This window comes from Xiphias gladius, chromosome 18 (genome assembly GCF_016859285.1).
Source record: "Xiphias gladius isolate SHS-SW01 ecotype Sanya breed wild chromosome 18, ASM1685928v1, whole genome shotgun sequence".
NCBI classification, from domain to species: domain Eukaryota; kingdom Metazoa; phylum Chordata; class Actinopteri; order Istiophoriformes; family Xiphiidae; genus Xiphias; species Xiphias gladius.
This window is the reverse complement of record NC_053417.1, coordinates 16446897-16466327: the sequence shown is the minus strand read 5'-3', so window position 1 is coordinate 16466327 and position 19431 is coordinate 16446897. Positions and strand designations below refer to the sequence as shown.

General features: G+C 40.3%; 1 protein-coding gene across 1 annotated transcript; it reads left to right on the top strand.

Annotated features, from left to right (window-relative positions):
• Positions 1–741: 741 nt before the first annotated feature.
• On the top strand, positions 742–2244 carry kcna2b (potassium voltage-gated channel, shaker-related subfamily, member 2b). Its single transcript, XM_040151998.1, has one exon. The coding sequence runs from the start codon at positions 742–744 to the stop codon at positions 2242–2244; it is 1503 nt and encodes a 500-aa protein (XP_040007932.1).
• The last annotated feature ends 17187 nt before the right edge of the window (positions 2245–19431 follow it).

The following is a 19431-nucleotide window of genomic DNA, read 5'->3' as shown; positions in this document are numbered from 1 at the left end:
CAGACAGCTCTGCAGTAATGCAGTGGGCTATGTCAACCACTGGCTATGACAAATACCCCTAAATACAGTTACTGATGAACTATTAATATGATCAGTGACTTGATGAAGCTTTTCTTGGCTTTGGGAAGGAATGTTGATCACATCACACACACACACACAGAGGAAATTTATCTCAGAGATTGTATGGAGCACTCAGCATATAATCAGATTTGTTGGCTGTAATTGCACCCTGTGAGAGCTGATACAGTATTACTGGCTAGCATATTGATCCTGCAGCATGCCCAAATGATAGAGAACTCATAACCTAATACATATAGACACAAAGGAGCCAATGCAATCAAATGCTAACCTCTCCCGACCCCCCACCCCCCTTTTATTTTCAATTGCCCTGTTCGTGCCTGTTTGCGAGAAGGCCTTGAAATAACACAGCATTTTTAGGAATCACTGATGACTTTGGTTTGTGAAAGATGTTGCATTTACCAACATTATACTGTACATGACAATGAATCAAAAGTTGTTTTATATGCATGCTCAAAATCTAAATGAATAAATCAGTTCAAAATTATGAGTTTTTATACAATATTAATATTGCAGTCTTTCTCTTCTCTCTGTCCTGCGCTGTAGCTCCTCATTGGCAGATCTGCCTTTACCTGAACCCACGAGTGTTGGTAGTCTTTATCTCCTTGTGGCCGGACGTGGCCCCACCCTGTCTGAAAACTGCAAGTCCCATCTCCTTCCAGCATGACGGTTGCTACCAGCGACCCTGCGGACGAAGCAGCAGCACATCCAGGTCAGCCTCATGACCAGTACGACCCAGAGCCGGATCATGAGTGCTGCGAGAGGGTCGTCATCAACATCTCAGGCTTGCGCTTTGAGACGCAGCTCAAGACCCTTTCCCAGTTTCCAGAGACATTACTGGGGGATCCCAAAAAAAGGATGAGGTATTTTGATCCTCTCCGGAACGAGTACTTTTTTGACCGTAATCGACCAAGTTTTGATGCTATTCTGTATTATTACCAATCAGGAGGGAGGCTACGCCGGCCTGTTAATGTAACCCTGGACATTTTTTCTGAGGAGATCCGGTTTTATGAATTAGGCGAGGAGGCCATGGAAATCTTCAGGGAGGATGAAGGTTTCATAAAGGAAGAGGAGCGGCCTCTGCCAGAGAATGAATTTCAGAGACAAGTGTGGCTGCTGTTTGAGTATCCAGAGAGCTCAGGTCCTGCTCGCATCATTGCCATCATCTCTGTCATGGTGATTCTTATCTCTATTGTCAGCTTCTGTCTAGAGACACTGCCAGTTTTCCGAAATGAAGATGAGGAGATGTACAAATATTCATCCCAGTCCATGTACAATGCCACCTCTACCTCTGACAGCTCGACATATTTTACAGATCCCTTCTTCATTGTGGAGACCCTCTGCATCATCTGGTTCTCTTTTGAGTTCCTAGTTAGGTTCTTTGCCTGTCCCAGTAAAGCTGGATTTTTTGGCAACATCATGAATATCATTGATATTGTGGCAATCATCCCCTACTTCATCACGCTGGGCACAGAGCTAGCAGAGAGGCCAGAGGACAGCCAAGCAGGCCAGCAGGCTATGTCTTTGGCTATTCTCCGTGTCATTCGTCTAGTCAGGGTGTTTCGTATATTCAAACTCTCACGTCACTCCAAAGGGCTTCAGATCTTGGGACAGACTCTGAAGGCCAGTATGCGTGAGCTTGGCCTCCTCATTTTCTTCCTGTTTATCGGTGTGATCCTCTTCTCCAGTGCTGTCTACTTCGCAGAAGCAGACGAGCCACATTCCCAGTTCAGCAGCATCCCTGAGGCCTTTTGGTGGGCTGTGGTTTCCATGACCACCGTAGGCTATGGAGACATGGTCCCAACAACCATCGGAGGAAAGATTGTGGGGTCTCTCTGCGCAATCGCTGGTGTGCTGACTATTGCCCTGCCTGTACCTGTTATCGTGTCAAACTTCAACTACTTCTACCACAGAGAGACAGAGGGCGAGGAACAGGCACAGTATCTGAATATCCCAAGTGTGCCTAAAGCCAGCTCAGCGGACGATCTAAAGAAGAGTGGCCGGAGCGGCAGTGGATCCACTCTCAGTAAATCTGACTATGTGGAGATCCAGGAGGCTGTCAACCACAGCACTGAGGACTTCAGACCGGAGGGCATGAAAACAGGAAATTGCACCCTGGCCAACACTAACTATGTAAATATCACAAAGATGCGTACCGATGTATAATGTGAGCTACTGTAGGTGGTTATTCAGCTGGGCACTGCAGGGACTGTAACAGGGAATGAAGGTGTGACTCCCTGTATTGGCCAATGTATGGCGCCCAGTATGGGAGTCCAGAGCAGATGAGTGAGATTAACTTGGAGAAAAGGTCAGTAGAGAAGACCTCATATTCTCCCACATCCTATGGACCTATCATTGCATATCATAGAACTGCCACCTGTCTAATTTTAGGACATTGTCAGTGTCTGCATGGAGTTAGTCTTACCTATATGACAGTAGTCGTCCTGCTTGCAACAGTAGCCAAATAGTAGCCTAACCAGTATCAATATTAACAATGTAAAGGGACCACAAGTTTCTACCTTATTGCTCAAGCTGCCGTCTGGAGAAGATGCACGATAACAATAATTTAGATCAGCGAAACCTTTATTTTTTAAATGTAACTTGACTTATTGACTTGTCATTAAAATAGGCCATATTATCAGCATTCATGAGCAACTTTAATCTGCTCCTGTAACTGCCAAGGTCATTACTCAGAGAAAAATAGAATCACCACAATCACAGCTGTTCTGACAGGGGAAAACTTAGAGAGATCATTTAGAGATCATTTAGCTGCGAGGGCCGAGGGAGTATTGTCAAGTACAAGCTAGTGGCCTCTGTAGAGACCAGCAGATATATGACAGTGCTGTTCTGTAATTCTGGAACACAATAGCACATAATTTTCTTTCTCCTGCCATTTTCCTTCTTTGATGAAGCTCAAGTGGATTTATCATATGTACACAATCGCCAAGACTCTGCCTTTTTTTTTTCCAGCCCATGCAGGCTAGCAGGTGGACAGAAGAAATGTCTCTCCAAACAAAGTGAATGTCTTATTTATTGTTGTGTGTTCATTTGATTTGTAGTAATGTATGGTTTTGTTGCAAAATGATGAATGTGTGCCTCTCACCTACATTTTTATAGTTAAAACACCCAATTTAGAAAGAAAGACTGTGAATATTTTCTCCGTAGTGTTCTGAGTGAGTGCCTAATTTTCCATCCTCTTAACTAAATCTTCAAGTGTCTAGCTGCCATCTGCTCCACTGTAACAGTGACTACTGTTTAATTTGACACCACTGCCCAGCATAAATGTTGCTGTTCTTGACTTCATAGCATTCCATGTTTGTAGAAATAGATCAAATGAGATTAAGGAGTAAACTTGGGTGAGATTTTAGTTTGCTGTTTTTGTCAGATGCTAATTTCAGCACAGTTTAACGATTACTAGATCAAAGCTAACTACTTTCATGTACAATCCAGTAAGGCTATTAACCCCAAAAGTTTCAGTTGACTAAATACCTAAAATTAAAGAAAGAGCTCAATGATCAAGTAAAATTAATCTATGAGATGTTTGAGGTCCATCTGTTTTGATCCCAGCAATGCCAGCTACTGTAAGCTTGCTTACGATATCCAGAAGCTCATGAGCAATACTTGTAAAATTGACTGATCTTACATAATCAAACTGATAAATCATCATAGTCTGTCATGTGCTCTCTCCCATATATTTCTAAATTAGTAAACTTTGAAAGTTAAAAACATCAAAAATGTTTTTCATTGATTTTACTGTTGGATTTTACAGTGTTTAAATGTTGCTAGCTCAATTATCAGGTCACCAAAGACAAATTTGCTGCCACCTGGAATATTGTACCTTGGGTTGGAACAGAGATTAATTTTGTCTCTGAACTTTTATCTTTTTTTACCCATGTAGTTTGAACAGTCATTCCATTGGTGCATTTTGCCCACATAATGCAGGACTTGCAGTATGTGTCCTTTATTAGCTTTTTATCAGACAGAGGCTATTCTGCTATTGTAGAGCTGCATGTCCTTTGGAGTATACACTGTAGCATGCATTAGTATGAATAATACTTAAAAGGTAAATTTACTTAAATTTATAAATATTTAAAATATTCCTATATTTCTAGAGATACTGGCGCTATGTGCAATATATGAAAGACAAGTGTCTTGCTTTAGAAGTATGAGTGATGCTTTGCATATGCGTCTTTCTGCGATTGCTATTTCAAAAATTGTTGAATCGCAATCCATGTGAAGTATTTATCCAGAGAGTGTTGTGTGTCTATGAAAAGATTTGTTAACTATCTCTAACGTAAGGAGGATTGAGAAAATGACAGCAGGTCAAACATAAGAGGAAACAGAGAGGGTTTGATAGGTTTAGAAAAGACAGCAAAGTGGCATGAGAGTCCAGGGCCACACTGACTCCAGAAAGGGATTGCTAAACGTACAGTGTGAGCCACAGTACAGACGTTAACTAATGTCCCGCTCCCCTCAGCTTTATAGTCTTTATAGTCTGTCGCAGTCATAACCCAGTAACTTTGTCTCCTAGTGAAAGCACAACAACAGCTACTATCTGCTGTCAGCTGTCAGAGATTCAACCAGTTGGTCAGTCAGACTTTTTGCTCAGCCAAGTGTATCATAATGCTCCAAGGGACTGTCAGAGTGCCCCTATCTCTGACATATAGGTGCATCATGCTCAGTGGTTAGTGTTGTCTGTGCATGTGTGTTTGTGTGAGAGAGAAAGAGAGAGAGACAAAGAGACTATGACAGAAATAGAGAGCTTTTAGATACAAGATGAGCGTGTAGCTTTTAGGGACAACGTGGTAGCAGTTATCGAAAACGCTGCTCTTCTTGACTCCAGGCCAGAACGACTGCGGTGCTCTGTATATTCTATTCCATCTAAGCACACTGTTTACAGACTGTGTATATACTGAACACATGCATGTAGTATATTATACAAAGAAAAGTGAGGGAATGTCTTGCTGCACTCACTAGAGATGAGATCTACGAGCATGTGTTGATTTATGAGATAATCTGCCGTGTTAGCCAGGGCCAGTTACTGGGAATTGAAGAGAGGAAACAGAAAGAAGGAGGGGAAAGTTTTGGAAGGAAAATATGGCAAAGTAAATAAGATAAACACTGCCCACACCCTCTCCTTTTTACTCTGATGTATACATGTATTTCTCTACACTGTACTGGAATACCTATGTGACTTTATGTGACTTGAAGGCTTCGTCTGGACTCCCTTGTTACCAAGCACACAATTGAAGTGACACTCTGTCAAGACAGAGATGCTCTCTTTGAGAAACCAACAAGATGGTACATCAGGATATGAACCAAGGAAAACACATCTTTGCTGTACTTCACAACACAGACAAGAGGACACTTGACACACACCGGCACAGATGCTGGACATTTGAATTCATACAGCCAGTGTGCGCACGTGTCCACGCACTGCCTGTGAACATATACCTTTATGGTGACGTCTGCTGTCTGGACAGACACGTACCTGTGGTTTTATCAGACTCTAAGGACACAAACTAAATGGACTTAACCACACTGCTGGTGGTGAACACACGTAGCCATGTAAACAATGTATCTAACAGTTACAGCTGCTTTCAATGATGTCTTACAATGCCTAAAGCTTCAGTTTTAAAACAAGCTTCTGCCATGTCCAGATTCCTGTGTAGCAGGGAATCAAAGTGTATGCTTGCTGAACTAATCCAAAAAACTAAAGTTGTATAGTAGGTGAATGATCTCTTAGGTTTAGTATGCTCCAGGGACAAAGGATGGAAGTAAATCAAAAGATCAAAAAGGAAATATCAATTCTATGAGAACTTTAACTTATTTGTGTCATCAGACACTGTGTAATTGATCTTTTGTTTGTTTGGTTTTTTTTACTATGTTTTTGTATTTGAATGTTATAATTAGTTCACCTTTGAGCCTCACACAGTGCATGAGCTGAGGTTTGACTGAAATACACATGTGGGCCTTGGTCAAATAGATTCTGTCTGTACTGTCTTAACACATATTTACCCCTAAACAGCAACTTCCACCTACTCTACTTCCTCTGCCTTCTTCAACTATTGGCCAATCAGAAATGTGTTTGAATGTGCTTTAGATAATCCTCAGCTCCTTCACTGTAATATGTTTTCATGGTGGATTCTTCTCAGCTATCTGTATAAGACCTGTTTTTTTCTACCATTGTAAGGAAAAGACTGAACCAAGATGCAAATGGTCCATTGTTACACACAAAGGAAATATGGATCTGAACGTTTGCCATGCCCTTCACAAGGACTTGCACTGACTATAAATTGATTAAAGAGAGAATCTAGAAACAGGTACTTTCATCATTCAAAATAATTGTATATTATAAAACTATCGTAAAAAAAAATAATGGTCTGATGATTTCTCATGTGATGTAATATGTTTCACAAACAGTCTTTTGTGAAGACAAAATTAAATTCTAATAGTGGATTTAGATCAGTTTGTCTCATAATGTTGCTTATATTATCATGTTGGCCCAAACCTACTGTCTGGGCCAATGTGTTTTTAACTACGATGTTTTTCATCGTAACAATATACTATATATGTCCAGGATGCACAGAATTGAGCAAAAATGATCTCTCAAAATCTAAGTAATTGATTGTTTACATGAAAATCAACAACTTACTCCATGTCCTCTGTTAAACACAGCAAAGCATACAGTGTGTAACAGATTCCATTCTTCTTCATTGCTCTTAAAGCAAAGAGAATATAGCCATGAGAAAAAAAAACCTAAAAGTTTCATATGCTATACAGTATAAATTGAAGAAACCCCCACGGGAGCGGCCGCTCGCATGTCCATTACAGAAGGTATATTTGAATCGAATATCGACCCTCACCTCCTCAATGGTTTTATGTCCTGCTTCACCCCTTAAGTGAATCTTATGCTCTCTGAGATTTACTGAGAAAGCAAAGTGGTCTATTTATAAAACCAGCAAGGGGGAAAGCGAGGCAGAGATTGAGGAAGACAGAGGAGAGCAAAACGCTCTTGACTCCTGGTTCAACATGGAGTGGGACAAGTACAAACATTGTCTGTATCAGTACCATTTAGTAGAGTTTAACACTTCCCCCAGTAGCTGGAAACATTTGTCTCTCCTCTCATTGTCTTTCCTTTCTGCTCTCATCGCTGCTACTTGGGTTTGTTCTCGCTTTCCCTCTCTATTATTTGCCCTTCTCACATTTCATTTCCCACACAAATTTTTCCTTGCGTTCATCTCCCCATCCCTGCCTCTCCAGCGGCTCTAAGCACCAAAGTAATGCACAGTGGGTGATCAGATTCTTCTCCCAGACATGTATTAGCAGGAGTGTAATGCTCCCTCTGGCCATCTCACTTGACTGGGTTCCGGTATGTTAGCTAAGGACAGAAACTAGGCAGCCTTCCAGATAACTGATGGGTATTGATCCACTGATTGCTGTTTGATTAGCTATGTATTAAACATGAGCTTTGCTCAAGTTCTCTTTAAGCCAGCCAGACAGCCAATATTCCAACTATCTCGCACATCTGTGGTTTATCCCATCTTACAATGTGCGTGAGGTTGTTCCCTGCTCTTGTCCTTACTTCCGCTTTTATTTTGTACGCAAAGTTTATTAACTGATTTAAAGTGGCCACAAGAAAATAACTAAATACATATCAATAAGTTTTCCCACCTAGTTTCTCTCCTAAGGCCTGTCATTTTGATGAACACAAGTGCAGTTGTGTTTGTATGTTGCATGAGGCAATACCCAATACATCAAGTGAATAGCTCACATGCTGTGAACATTTGCCCATTGCGGTATGAGCTGATTTATAACCTAATACGCGGCCCAGTTAATGGCCTGTCATCCTGAACTTTCTTTATAGCACACCAGGTTCGATAGGGGAAACCTGTGTACGTTCTATGTGCACGTCTGAACATTTATATGAATGTGTGTGGAGGAGAGGGAGCCCTTTTTCATCACTCCTGTCCCAACAGTGGAAGCCCCCCCATATTTACCTCCTCTATTAATAGCAGCAGGTTTCCTTTCTGTCCACAGGGAATGCCTCCTGCTTGCTGTAAGTAGTTTAACAGCCAGTGGATTGTGTATATTGCACAGTCTATTGTCATTATACGTGTGGAGTAGTGGTATTTGTTGAACACAAAGGAAAAAGTAAAATTAAGAATAATTTTGAAGAATGCAAACTGCAGTGTAAAAAAAAGTATTTTCAGAAAGATTAAAAATATATATCAGATGCAGGGATGATGTATGTCTGTAATAGGTAGTGAATAATAGAAGGGGTGGAGTGGGAGCAGAGTTAGATTTTGAAGAGACGAGAAGGTGGACGTACAAGTAAAGAATGTCACCGGGAGGATCCAGCCTGTCAATGTGTTTAATGAGCTGAATTGATTTACAGGTTTGGCCCACAATCTGTCAGCTGGTGTCCATCATATACCTTTACTTACAGCCAAACACAGCACTGCAAGAAGGGTTCTTCAATTTCGTCTTAGCTAATAACATGCATCCATAGTATAAGAAATAGCTATTTCTAGCTGTGTATAACAAGGTGATATTCACCATTTAAAACTATACTATTTAAAGATATTCACATAAACATTACTTACATTTAATCAAATAGAGTGAGGAATTTCACAACATTTTTTATAGATAATGTATGTGGAATTTTGCAATTAAATTCCTTATTTCATCTCATTTCTGCAGCTGACTTGCAGCTGTTGTCTAGCATATAAGGACACCAATTCGTAAATAGATTCATATGACATATATGGAGAAGGAGGCATTCCCCATAAACATGAAAGAAGCCTACTGCTGTTAATATTTTCAGCCATGCTGTTTCTTTACTGTACTCCATCTGTCTGTATGCTAGCCAGAAACAAAATCAGGCATGTGGAAGCAAAACAAACACAAGGCACAGAGTAAGATGTTGAGAGGCATAACAAGGTAATCTATATTGCCTACCAAGCACCAAAGGAACCTTCAAGGAAAAATCTCCCAAGAATCATGCATAAAATAAAGGAGTAAAGGGCACACCATGTGTCCCGTGCTCTCTTTTTAGCATAAACATTGCTCATAAGAAGAGACAACCAGCACGGTTGAAAGTACAGAAACTTGGTTACACTTCACACATGACAACCAGTGACAACCTCTGTGCAGACTGTAGAAAAATATCCCATCCTCACCACTGAGTATCGGAGTATGAAGGGAAAAAAAATGCAGCAACCCTCCCAGCTAATGGGTAAATTAAAACACAGAGCAAAGATCTTTTTTTTAATGAAAGGTTGAGCAGCCCTGCAAAACTCTATGTGTGTCTGGACTGACAAGCAGCACGACATCTGGCAATCCCGTTGCTTTCATGAATGACCTGCAGGGGTGAAACTGAGCAATGCGCAAGCAGTGAACTTGCATCCCAGTAAGCACAGACATACATCAGGATTTTTTAACACAACACCAGTTTTTTGACATCTGAATTGAGGTAAACCTGAGAGCTAGAGCCTTCATTAATCAGCTGCATGTGGATCTCTAGTGGCAAGCTGGATAGAGGAGAGGGCTTCCTTAACAGTTGCCTGCAACGGCTGGTTTGAGGTTCCCTTTTGTTTTTATGGAACTTTCAGCAAATAACTGAGTCAATGTCAGTTAACCTTACTTTTCATTCATTAATTCCCTTGCTGTTAACTAATCTGCCACCTAGTGTCTATGAAGAGACACGACTGTGTTTACAAATACTTGGAGTCATTTACTCGCCTTACATGTAATACTGTGCAGCATGCTTTGAACCTTTGATTCTGTCTATAATCAACCAAATAATTTTTACTGTCTCTTCATTCACTAAAGTACTGGGTACGAGCCAACCTTTAAAACATGCGCACCAAAGTTTAGTATATATTGTTTACAATAAGTGCAATAAACCTCCCAAACTATGAAGGGCTCATCTTACATGACAGAAAAATCCTCAGTCTTTTACTTTTGGTTTTTTCTTTTTTACTTTTTTTTTTGGTTTCCCAAAAAATAATGGGATTCCATTAGTTTTTGTGGTCAAATCCAAAAGCAAGTAATAAAAACTGAAAGAAATAAGTAAAAAAACAAAAGAAACAAAGGAAATGAATGACATATATTTCTTATTTTGTTTTAATGTTTGTAGAAAAGCAGCAGCATTTTTGTCTTACTTGCTTTATTATAGCAAAAAGAAGCTCTGAGACTGAACATAGCACTCTTGAAAACCTTTGGCCTGGACACATGATTACCAAAAACCTAATTTTCCATATGCCACAATAAACCCATTCACAACAAGACAGAGAGATATTCTACTCTAATGGTAAAATGTGTTGATGAATATTTTTTGGATGAGACCATGTGGAGAGGCAAGGTTCTGTGTGTGTCTGTGTGTGAGTGAGAATATAATAATAGTCACCGCAGGAGCACATAGGCAAATGACATCCACTTCTTCTCCTCTCTGTACCTCCACCCACTCGTTGCTCACAGACTTGATATTGGGGGCCTAAAATATCCCACTCACATAAATAATTCACAAACTCAAAAACCATGTTCATCAATCCCTCCTGGTCTCCACTTCTCTTTTCTGTTTCTCCCTTCTACTTTGGTCCCCTGCTGGTATCGTCTGCCTTTCTGCAGGTGTTCTTTTTAGTCTTCTGTCCTGCAGGTTCAAGCTTTCTTTACTGTGACACTGAAAAACAGCTTTGCAGATGTGGTCACACAGGCCCAATGGACACGCAAACACACACACACACACACACACACACACACACTGATTGGCTCTATGTTTTTGTTTTTTCGTACCTCTTAGTGTATTGATCAAGTTTGCATCGGAAGTGGATTACATAATGGGTGGTGATTGGAGAGCATTAGCAGTTGATGGTTACTTAGTAATTGTATCTCAAACCCAAGGGTTAATGTACTTTCGCTCCATCTGCCTGGTCTCCCGTGTTAAAACCCAGCCAAAGATGTATTAAAATTAAATTTTAATAATAAATCCAAAGTGGCCCAGCCAGAGCTTTGACTTAAACCCAATTGAAAATCTCTGGAGAGACCTGAAATTGGCTGTCCACCAACGGTCCTGATCCAACCTGACATAGCTTGAGAGGATCTGCAGAGATGAATGGTAGAAAATCCCCAAATCCAGGTGTGCAGAGTTTGGTACATCAAACCCAAGAAAACCCAAGGCTGTAATCACTACCAAAGGTGCTTCAACTAAGTACTGAGTAAAGGGTCTGAATACTTATGTCATATAAATATACTTATGTCATATTTCAGTTTTCCCTTTCTAAAAAAATTGCAAAAATTTCTAAAATTCAGTTTTCTCTTTATCGTTATGGGGTATTGAGTGTAGATTAATGGGGGGAAAATTTATTTAAATGATTTTAACATAAGGCTACATCATAACAAAATGTGAAAAAAGTGAAGGGGTCTGAATACTTTCTGAATGCACTAGATCACATAAAGCACCAAAGAAATTAAAAAAAAACAAAACTGCAAGCTTAATTTAACAGACTTACACAAAATCTTCCAGATATTCCTTCCTCTCTTCCCCTCACCCTCTCTCCAACTTTGTCTTTGTAGTTGCCTAGCCTTTCTCTCTTTGGCCTATTTTTGTGACTCTAAAGAGAAAGCAGAGCAGACACAGAGTGTTGGCAGTAACAGCTCTAGGAGGAACAGGAAAAACAGAGAAGTGTGAGTGACTGAGAGACAAGCAGGAGATCAGGCCTGCTGAGACACGTACTCTAGGATTCCTGAAAGAAGACAGCGCTACTCATGAATATGGATTGAGATGCTGGAAACGCACATAAACAGAAATATCCATAATTGTGTGACTTTGTAAACTGGAAAACTAGCAGTGAGATACATACCGGGAACTATTTCTGATGTACTGTAATCAGAGGCTAATGACGTGAAAAGTTGAGAAAAAAGAAGAATGGAGTGAAACTTGGTAAATTCGATAGTATAGCCCAAATTTGTATGTATGGTATTACAATTTAACTGTACTTGAGCCTAAAAGAAAAGAGCTTATTTAGTAGTGTCAACAATTGAAAAAGGAATTTAGAACTTGATCTCGTCATTTCAGATTTGAACCATCTTGATAAATATTTTAGATACATGATCTGTGGTATTGCAGCTTCAGTCTGCTGATATGTTCATCTGTTTGACTGGAAACACGTGGAGCCAAATTATTCAAGCAACCAGCGCAGAAACATGTTTTATTTTCAAAAGCATCAGTGGAAATTTCTTTAATCAAAATTAAAGGGGGTTTCTTGGGATTAGTGCACTTTCTTTCTAACCTCACAGACTTTCCAAAAGTGACTTATTACTAAACACAAATGCAATCAGTCAGACAAATAACACCCAATCTGAACAAAAAAAATAATATTTGAGAGCTAAGGCCTGGAGAGTGAAGCTTGAATGTGTCAAATGTAGTGCCACCAGTAGCCTGTAGGGGGCAGCCTATCCATACTGTGCAGTACTCCCCATGTGACTGTGGTGATCCAGGCTCGGGAGCCAGACAGTGGCATTTCCTCCCTGAACTCAGGTCAAGGGGTCAGCATTTGGAAACATCCGTGCCAGACACATCTGTTTAAATAGTGGTTATCGGAGATTAATAGGACAGTAAGCAATGCAGTGAATTTGACCACAGTGAGTTTACCATTTGACCTGCATGGCTCATATAAAATACAATATATTGTAGGTACTTAATTATGAATATACAAAGTGCTGTGGGTGGAATTATCAAGAGTGGAAAGTCTATAAGGGATTTAGGACTAAAAGTATTAAAGGATAGATTCATTGTTTTCAAGTCCATGCGCCTTTGCACACTGAAAGAGTTTTTGTCACAGTAACTATTCCTCCTGTTCATACTGGCCCTGAAAAGATCTCTTCTTAAAGCGATGTCAGTGTATGTGCTGGGGCACTAAACCCACAAGCCTTGTTCTGCAGCCTACAGTTCAGCAGTCAAGCAAATCTAGTGGGTACCTTCCATACAGTCTTTTAAAGGAGAACTCTATCAGTCCTACACATCAAAGTCTGTTTACAGGTCTCAGAGAGTACTGTTGCATATGTATATTAAATGTTCTATTAATCCTTTGGTGGCTCCAGAGGCAGCTGAGCAAAGTCTGATGAATTTGCTCATATGACGTCACTTGAGGCAGTGGTTGGTCGGGGCTGAGGACTACAAGTTTAAATATGGAACAAAAAAATCTCATGGGGTGTGGAGTTAGAAAGAAGTGAGTTTATCAGGCCTCGTTAGCACTCGCCTCATCTCTGCTTGAAGCTAGCAGCTCTACTCGCATACGACACCAGAATCTCTAACCTATCTGTCAGTTTTGGAGTTGCATTGCGGGTAATGCCGGCGCCAGGTTTTCGACAGGGAATAAGAATGTATGGAATAGAAAAGCTGACTTCGCTGTTTCTGCAGCTTCATTTTGAAACCTTTTTTAACTGGAGTGCAACGCTAAATCGTTGGCGTACTCTTTAAAGTACAAATTTATGGCTTTGTGTTAGTAGGCTATCCCTCTGACCGGCTCAGGAAGAAAACACTGCCCGTTGAAGAACAGACGGGGAACTTCATACTACAGAGACAATAACTTTGGAAGATACTCACTTGCATCGTCTTGTCATTGCAAGTCAGACTGTTGAAGTCTTAAATTAGATTAAGCTGAATTTGCAAATGCATTTTACCACAGGACAAGGACTGTGGATTTTTGCCCCCATCTCTGGCAATTGAGTATTGTTTTAAGATAGACTTGAAAAAATGTCAACCTGTCCTTTAAGGATCGTGGTTAGAAATGAGAAAGTTGTCATGACTGATGGTGGTCAAGAGAGCATGAGGAAGCCTGGCAGAGGTTAGGAAACAACCCTTTTTTTTTTAAATCTACTTAGCATCTCCCTCTCTCCCTTCCTCTGTCTCTCTCTCTCCCTCATCCCCTCGAGATGAAGAGCCGCAGCTTTGGTTGGAGGACGGAGAAAAACAGGGATTTCGAAAGCGGGGAATTGGCCAAATTGAACGTAATCATGTTGTTGTTGTATCACTCTCACATCTGGGCCCCAGGGTGAGTGGCCGGGGCACCTCCGCAGTGCCTGCCGTCGGTGCGGTCAGCCCGGGGGCACCAGGAAGCGCGTCGTGGTCCGTCGATCCAGTGCGCACTAACCGCGCCTCCGGCACGGCCAAACTTTCACCGCCATCAACCCGAACGTTTTTTAGGATCGTGACGGCAGTGAAGGTAGGGCCACTCTCCTCTCCTCGAACAGGCTGCCATACGAGGTGCGACAGGTTCGCCACGACACGGTTTTTGTTTTGTTTTGATTTGATTTTCGATTTCAACCAGCTGTTGCACAGTCGCGCTAGTCCTGTTGTGTCGCTGGAACAACGGAGAAATCACAGCCTACTTCTTTTATTTACCTGCAGCTTGTTTGTAAATGGCAGAAAGGAACTCTAAACCTTTATGGAAACAGAATAGATTGCCTAAGTCACAGCTTGTCCTTAGTACTGTACTTAGTAGCTTGTACCTAATTCACATGACTGCAGGACTCTTTCTACAACATCTTGGCCAATGTGTAGTTGTTCCTGTGCTTGTCAATAATACTGTTATATACAGTACATACCCCATAATGTATTTAATTTACTGTTTTCATCATCTGGTGTTTTATTTATCCGTCACCCTGCAAATCCTCTGAGCTTTAGCCTGAATTGAGATTCCTTGAATACTCAACTGTTTCATTCATTCCCTCATTTTCCCCAGAACCCATCAAAACTCCGCTGACTCCCCATCCTCCACCCACCTGTCACGACACGCACAAGGTGGAGCAAAAAAATCATTTTAGGAATAAGAGATCTTCCTGAGGCCAAAGGTTTTTCCTTGGTGGGGGAGACCAAAAAATGGTTTTATTTTTGATAATGATGGTAGTTTCTTCCTTTGTGAGGATCACCAACCAGAAGCCGTAATTTAGCCTGTGGTTTTATTTAACACCACATCAGTGGTCACATTTTCATAAACAAAAAAAAAATACGTAGATTAGTAGACTGCTTACTGAGTGTGCCCATGCTGTCCAAGTTAGTAAATTGTTACTGAGAAAGTGAAAAAAAGTCACATACTGGCAAAATGTGTCATGTGGTTATTTTTATAGGCAAATGTGGAGATTCACTCAATATTTATGATGTATTTTGGTATCTGTCTGTCTGTGTGTGTGTGTGTGTGTGTGTGTGTGTGTGTGTGTGTGTGTGTGTGTGTGTGTGTGTGTGTGTGTGTGTGTGTGTGTATCTGTGTTGTGTATGCGCGTGCGTTACTTGTTTGTATGCCACCTGAGATTAGTGATATGTAATAGAGAGTCAGACCAGATGGTCATATTTTCCCCGTCTGGAACTGGCAAAAAAAAGGCTCCTAAAAAAATATCGTTATATTTCTGTAAATGAGTCAGGCTTAATCCTGATTGTGGAAGAGGAATGCCAGGGTGGGATTGGCATTGGGGGAGGGTGGGGGTGTAGACAGCCGGAAGGATGAGAGTGTGTTTGTTTCATTGCTTTTGATGTGAAATGAATTGAATGAAATGCTAATATTTAACCTTCTGGTTTTGCTTTGTAAGCACATAACCTCTTACTAGGCCATGCAACGGTAAAAAATGTGTCACTGAAGATGTTGAGTAACATGAAGGGATATTTATATGAATGTTTGAAAGGGAATTTGTGAGCTAGGTAGGTGCAGACACAGCACGGCATTGCTGGTTGAACAGGCATCACATAGTTCCATTATTTTTTGCGGTCTGGGAAATTCAACAACAAATGACAGCAGCTTTCAGTGCAACAAGTGATTTCATCTCAGAGACAAAACTCTCACAATGGGGTAGAGATAATAACACTTGTACCCTGTTCAGTTACACTCAAGAATTATGAGAATCAATATCTTGTTAGGCAAATCACTCACAATGACAAAATGACGTCTCAAAGGCCCTGAAAGGTTATTTGCTCAATCTGGTTCTTAGTATGAGTGATGGAATCCTACATGAACACCACGTTTTTCTGAAAAGTAACACTTTTTTGTTATTCCACATTAGAGATTTTTGTTTTCCTTTTTTTTGTCTTTGTTTTGTCTACGTTTGAAGATGTTGATGTCAAATAGTTACACCAGTCAGGATTTAGTAAAATTTAAATCTGATTAGAGTGGGTCAGGTTTTTGGTCACAGTCCATCAAATCTTATGAAACTACACCCAAACAGTCTTTGTGATGTAGATTATCTTAGTTTTTAAATGTTAATCTCTATAAATAAAACCTAAAAATGTAATTGTTTGCTTTTGGTCATTGCTTATATGAAAATGAAAAAAAAAAAAAAGAGAGAGATTGAAGGTAAGATTTCAGTGTATGACCTGATGTGCTATAAATATGACCCTGCCTTTATCATGGAAAAAAGAGTTGTACCATGTACTGTTTATGTATAACTATGCTTTGATAATGGTTGGCCCCTGGCTGGGTTTCTGCACGTGTGGTGGGTGTGTAACAGTCTTGTCAAGACAGACCAACACTGGCTCATCAATCTTTTTGTCAAACCTCTGCGCCAGTCAAAGCAACAAGAATCTACTTGGCTGACTTGTCTTTTTTTTTTTTTTTTAAAGAGAAGCTGTTTAACTGAGTTGTACCTCAGACATACTATGAACATTTGTATTTTTCTTAAACCACAATATAGGCAGCAGGCTGTCGGTCTGATTCCATCAAACAGCGATTTTATTTATTCCTCTGACTGAGTACACAACAGAAGTCTGTACCTGTTGGTAATCCTGTGTATATCCCTCTAGCTTTGCCTTTGTCTCCATCTGTGTGCTGTGTCTATGTGGTAGGTGCTGTTTTTAGATGCTCTACAGGAAGTTTTTAATTTATTAGTAGGTGATTTTGGCTGTACTTTGCTCGTGCTTTTGTCGTCGTTGTTGTTGCTGTTGTTTTTGTTGTTGTTGTTGTTGTGTGTGTGTGTGTGTGTGTGTGTCTTGTCAAAAGGCCAAAGGAGGATTTTGGTCCCAGCTGCTGTCCACTGGGACTTGGCCTGGAGCCTGCAGACACACCCATGTCAGCATCAGCAGCTTACATCTTATGAATGCCTTGCGGAGACTGCACATAGACAACAAATCTGTTCAAGACAGACCAATGGAGCAAGGATGGGTGATGTGAGCAAAAATAGTATTCACATGTATTCACATCATATTTAATGACAAAATTTCATTGAAAATTTGAAAACAATGAATTAATTGAAAACAATTAATCATTTGTTGACCAAAAATTCCATTAATCAACTAATCATTGCATCTCTAAGTGGTTTTAGTTGCACAACCTTAACCAAGCTTTAAATATAGCTTATTTTCCACACAAAGTCTGAAGACATAGCAGTTGTAAGAAGTTAACATTTTGCTTGTATGTCAGTACATTCTGTTAGATTAAAGAAATATTTGACTCAGGAAGCATTATGTTTCTCTATGTGTGTGTCTCTGCGTGTGTGTGTGTGTGTGTGTGTGTGTGGGTGTGTGTTGCTTTTTGTGTTTGTGTGCCTATCAGCGATGGCTCGCTGGTATCTGTGTTGATCTGACGGAAGAGATCCCTCGGCTTATGGCACTGAGCTGCCCAGCCTGCATTAATCTGCTTAATAGGGTCAAAACTCGGTCCAAAAATACCAGCTCTACCAACCAATGCCCTCACACAGCCAGAGACCCCCCACTAAGTCACAGGGGCACAACAAAGGGTCCAGCACACACAGTCAACCATACTGTATTTACTGTGCCTTGAAGTGAGAGTATTTCCTGTGGTAATTCTTCATACAGAATTAAAAGTTAACTGTAATGCCCAAAGTGCACTTAACAGATACACCAACTGTACTCAGCTGCAAACATCTGGCACGCTGCAGATTTATTCTTGTGACAATGAATATTATTCAGTAAAGTATGTTGGAAGTTGGACTTCAGTTTGTGATGGGGAAAGTGAACTGTCATTCAAGGGAGATAATTTTAGGTTAGTTCATTGTTTATTAAGCAGGAGGCATGTACAATTAAAACATCTGCAGCAGTGGCAGCTTTAAGTCAATTTACATAACCATATCCTATATAGTTTCTGCAGTGTATAGTTTAGCATAGTATTAGTATAGTGTGGTACCACATAGCACAGCACAGTGTAGAACATCAGTAAATGATCATGTACTGTATATTAGAGAATGGAAAGGATAAATAAAATTGATTAAAATTATGAAAACAGTAGCAAATCAAAGCACTAAAGAACTTGAGAAATAAGAGTCAAATTTCAATGTTTCCAGGTGACTTATTAGGATCAGCTATGACAAAACAGACCTGAGGACCACTTGGACTAAAATGTGGAATATGCAGTAAGGTTCCGCTGCAAGGAAAAGATCACTTGAAACTTTAATGAAGCCTCATGCCTGAGTGGAATTACTTAGCACACACACACACACACACACACACACACACACACACACACACACACACACACACACACACACACACACACACACACACACACACTTATAGAGACAAAAACATACAAAAAAACCCACGTGACAACCTTCCAGCTAAAGTCAGAGCTGAAGGTCTGGGAGACACAATGGCTCTAACACACTGTATTTGTGTCAAGCTTGATCTCTATAGCTTTAAAAACCTTTTATGCCTTCAAAGATCTAAATTCAGCAGTCTTGTTTCTCATCAATCAACAGACCAATTTTTACATAATGTGTTGTCTCTTAATGGAGAGCAGGCATAAATGTGACATTAATTCAGCTCAGTTAGACAGAGTATGTTGCTGTGTGTATATTTTTCCTGTGCATGGTTGTGAGTTTATTTCCACCAACGTGTGTCTTCACACCATGCTACTTTACTGGAAAGTAATGTAAACTACCAGGGCATGCTTTTACTGTGCTGCGCTACTTTATACTGTTATGCTCAAACACTGCATGTGCCTGAAGCATGTTGAGGCAGTGACAGTGGTGTTGCGTTGGTTTATACAGCAAGATCCGTGTTGGATTAATAAAATCAGAAAATGTTAATTGTTACTAAATGTAATGCAGTGTTTTGATGTCTAAGTTAAAAAATTGAAATATACGTGCATTTCTTGCTGAGCAGCCACCAAAGCACTGGCTTGTAGTTAAGCTAGATCTGCTTGAACATCTGTTCATGTTTACACACATGTGGTAAAGTCACAGGGGTTATCTTACTAAAATGTACAGTTGCTCAGCACAGCATGTAATACCATATTTCTGTGGCAGATTCCCATGTTGTCTCACACATGCAGTTTTATTTTTTCCCCACTGTATGTGTGCAGTGCGTTCCTGTGTTTGTATGCATTTCAGCATCACATGTAGAAAGAC